Source organism: Nicotiana tabacum, chromosome 7 (assembly GCF_000715075.1).
Source record: "Nicotiana tabacum cultivar K326 chromosome 7, ASM71507v2, whole genome shotgun sequence".
Lineage (NCBI taxonomy): Eukaryota > Viridiplantae > Streptophyta > Magnoliopsida > Solanales > Solanaceae > Nicotiana > Nicotiana tabacum.
The window spans coordinates 157,320,960-157,325,432 of NC_134086.1; the positions used below are offsets into that span (position 1 = coordinate 157,320,960).

Sequence of the window (4,473 nt, forward strand, 5' to 3'; positions counted from 1 at the left end):
ATTGAAGAAGTGCAAGCAATCATACCTGCAAAGTTCATTGATGCTCCACCAACCATATTTACACTAGCTGAACCTTCTCCAATGCTTCCCGTCTGGAAATGTTGCAATAGGCTAACAATTTGTCCATATTGCTCCTTTGAGGTTGACATTTTGGCTTTGGCTTTCTCCTTAAGGCTCCAGTTTCTCTCCTTCCTCAACACTTGTGACTACATTTGCTGTGACATTTCTTCCCTTATTGAACTTTGCATTGTTGTTGTACCCTTGTGTACCTTGTCTATACTGTTGTTGTTGTCCCTGATTGAAGCTTGGAGGAGAACCGTGGAGTTTATAGCACTTGTCCTTAGTGTGACCTTAATGTTTGCAATAATCACAGAAAGGTTGAGCCCTATTGTTCACACTTTGGTTTCCAGCAGAATAATTTGTTTTGAAATTCCTTCCTCCTAGGTTCGCATTCAATGATGTGGAATCAATGTCTAGTTGATTTCTGGGCCTAAACTCTCTCTGTTTCTCTTCTTGTATCAGAAAGGAAAATGCATGTGCCATATTCGGCAAGGGGTTCATCATAAGTATGCTTCCTCGAACAACCGTATATACTTCATTAAGTCCCATTAAAAACTGTATGAGTCTCTTATCCTGTTCTGCCTTATGCATGTTCTCCTTCGCCCCACAAGTGCATATACAACTGCAGTGAGCCTTGACGCTGAGAGTATTCAACTCCTCCCAGAGTTTCTTCATTTTCGTATAATAGCCAATAATATAAAGCACTCCCTAACTTAAGTCGTTGATTTCCTTCTGAATTTGGTACAGCTTGGCCCCGTTCGTCTGATCATATCGATCCTGTAGCTCTTTCCACAACTCAACAGAATTGTTCACGTACTCAACACTGTCAGCTATATCTCTCGATAAGGAATTTAAAATCCACGAGGTGACCATATCATCACACCTTTCCCATTGGCGAAAGAGTGGAGAAGTCACAAGAGGTTTTTCTGTATCTCCAATAATGAACCCTAGCTTGTTCTTCACTGAAAGGGCTCTGAGCACACTCCTCCTCCGGGAGCGGTATCCAATCCCATCAAAAGATACTAGAACTAGACTGGATCCTGGGCTATCGGAAGGATGTATGTACAGGGGACTCCCAGCATCGATTGTGGTCTGCATCGTCGTTATTGCTGTGGTTGTGGTCGCTTCATCAGTTTGATCTGTGACCGCCATGAAGATTTTGTGAGAGATTTGTGAATAATAGTCGGAATGTTCTTCATACAGTTGAGATTTCTTCAGTTGCTAATGAATCATCACTGAACGTGCTCGATCCAGATTTTTCCCCAAATCGTGATTATCGAAGGAGATTGAACAAAACCCTAGATTGTTCGAATCGACTGAAAATAGTAGAGAGATATGATGTGTGGTCATTGATCGGACCTCTGCTCTGATACCATGTGAAGATTGAGTGAGGAGAAAGCTCCGAGCTTCCTCCAATGGAGGTTGTGGAAGCTTCTTGAAGAGAAAGAGAGTAATGGAGAGGACAGTAAAGTCGGTCAAAACTGAAAATTATGATATTAACCAAAAACTAAAAATAATATTGTTTTCAATATATATATATACAAATGACCTATTGTAATCCTAACTACCAATGAATAGCTAATAGTAATGCTGACTCAGCATTGATACAAATATAAATAATATACAATGTCAATATATAGTACTTTATGTACCAAAAAGAGGTTAGACATTGTTAATAATTTTTAAAGTTATGATGCAAAAGGTCTAGATTTCATGCATTTTGAACAAAAAAAAAAGAAGTATCAAGTGTCCTTCATCCCTCATGCTGCTAATCTTCCCAGATTTATTATTAATGGAAGTGAAAGTACCAATAACAAAAGGTACTACTTTATACTTATAAAGCTTAAGTGTAAGCCGTTGCATCATAGAAAGATCGAAATTCAGTTGAACCAAATCTTGTAAGACATTTTCGTTTGCTTTAATTTTTCTTTAGTTGGCTTTTGAATAATGGCTATGACTATATAATGAAAGTTGTTGTTTCTATTTTTTTGTTCAATTTCTTTTTTTCTTCCTAACATGTTTAAAAACCTTGTAACCGCATAAGCGTGGCGGGGAAAAAACAAAAAGGCGTAAAAAAATGTGAATGAGTGCTTTCTTTTTTGGTCTTCGTGTTCCCTTAAAAACTAAAACTTAGAAAGTGAATATGTGGTGAGCATTATATTTTGCAAATTTACTTTATTTACAAACAGATGTGCATATGATGGACCCTCAAATCTTTGTATCTACCATGAAATTTCTGGTTATATGCTTGATGGCTAATGTATATCCCCATGCATTAATAGTTTATCTTGTCAAACACTGCCATATTTATTTTCATGAAGGTATTGATATTTTATTACTAAAAAATAAGGGAGAATTACACAAAAATATAGTCCACCTATATATATTGCAGCAGAATAATCCAGTTACAACTTTACAAATTTGTAGCCCATTAACAATAGGCCAAAGTTTGAAAAATAAGCATTTTTTCTTCTTCTTTTTTTATTCTGCAACAAGAACAAAAATTCGGTGATTTTTTATTCTTCTTCCCCAAGTTTGTATATATTCCTATTCGAGCTACAAAAAATTCAAATTCATATATAATGCAACTTGAAAACCTTAAATTTTCTTCTTTTTCAAGTTCCAAATAGCATAAATAAAAAATAAAAATTGAAAAAATTATTGCACGTTCATGATTTTGCAAATAAATCAACAAGAAAAGTCGATTTATACATAGATTGAACATATAAAATTTTAATTTTAGATTAACTGCACAAGTGCATTACATGTATAATGATGTATAACTTTGTATAAACTTGTATATACAATCTCTAATAATGTATATCAGAAAAATAAGACAAAGAAGAAGAAAAGAAGAAAGGGTCAAACTTCCACGGATGCCTATTATACACGTACAATGTATATACACACTTATACATTAAAAATATATCTAATTTATACAACATTGTACGCATATATACACATTTATACATATTTATACAATATTGTATAAGTGTGTATAAACACTACCTATAATAAATTTACACCAGAAAACACCTTCTGTCCATCACCACATTACAGTTTTCGGTGGTTGCTGGTGTTGAATTTTTCCAGCGAGATTTTGGCATTCAAATCTGGGCTTCACAGTAGCAAAGGATTAAACAAAAACTAAGAGAAATAAGAAAATATGAGACGAGGTCGCCGGAGATGCTCTTTTAGGCAAGATCTGATAGTTTTAGGCTAGACCTAATAGTTTTTGGACTGATATGCCCAATTTTATTGTGGTTCCTTAACCTCTTTTTGTCAATTAACTCAAAAATCGAAATCTAATTGACATAGAATGCGAGGATTATCACGAGTGTGTACAAAAATTCTGTAATTTATAGGGAGAATGAAGAGAGAGGCAAGTGAAGAGAGATTGAGTATGTTGGGAAAGAAGAAAGAAGAAAAGAAAAAAACCCTAGAAGTTTGTCTTTAATAATGGGCTAAAGACTCAAAGGTTTCTTTCAAATTATATACAACTTGGGCCAAATCGGGTAAAGACTTCAAACCAAGGCCATTTTTAGTTGGGCTGTTGTGCCAAGTGATTAAATACGTAATTCTTTCAAAAAATAATGGCTTATAATACTTACCTCCAACAAAATTTCGAATATGAAAGCCAATTCAAACCCATCATTCTAATTTGGAATATATCTGATTTGCACATTAGAAAATCAAAATTGTACTCTATACTCCGTAGCACGTCCATTCGAAATAAAAAAGATCTATATGCGTGACTCAAAAAATATCAATATCTTTTTGAACAAATCAATCAAAGATGAAGAGGTAAATCGTAGTCAAACTTAATTGATACCAGATCGAAAGATTGGGTAATAATGATTGCACGTAAGACGAACGGAATCTCAAAGATCTTATTAAGATTATGCACTGCCTCTTTCATCCGTAGATGAGGAAGAAGGATTACAATTGTTTTTCCCTTTCGGGCTACAAGGATGGAGCTTTTTCCTTCTCTTTTCTATGAGAAAGTATTTTTTTTCCCCCCCCCCCCTCTTATGGTAAGCTTCCCTGGGCTTGTATATATAGTCGAAATCCTCTTGCCCCTGCCACGACTTGGCGCGCCTGGGTCAGTGGAGCTTTCTGGTCTTCAATGTGTCGGATGTCTTAGAGGAGAAATGGAGTTGACTCTATTGACTTCTACTGTCCGGTTGAAAAAATGGGGTCGTGGTCAACCGGGTCGAGGTGATCAGATTTTGACCAATATACTATATATAAAAGAAATTTGAAGATTCAACAAGACATGATTGAAAAGCAAATTTCTAAGTGGGTAAACAAGGCAAAGACATGAAAGTAAAATAAATTGGAATTTAAGTATTCAGCCATGTCTCAAAACAAAGAGCCTTATAAAAATAACTATAGGGAAAGAATCATAAAAAG

The 4,473-nt window shown here is 35.1% G+C and overlaps 1 protein-coding gene across 1 annotated transcript; it reads right to left on the minus strand.

Annotated features, from left to right (window-relative positions):
- Window positions 1-768: 768 nt before the first annotated feature.
- On the minus strand, window positions 769-1,212 carry LOC142162384 (uncharacterized). Its single transcript, XM_075218732.1, has one exon. It carries the CDS (start codon window positions 1,210-1,212, stop codon window positions 769-771), a length of 444 nt encoding a protein of 147 aa, XP_075074833.1.
- Window positions 1,213-4,473: the final 3,261 nt, after the last annotated feature.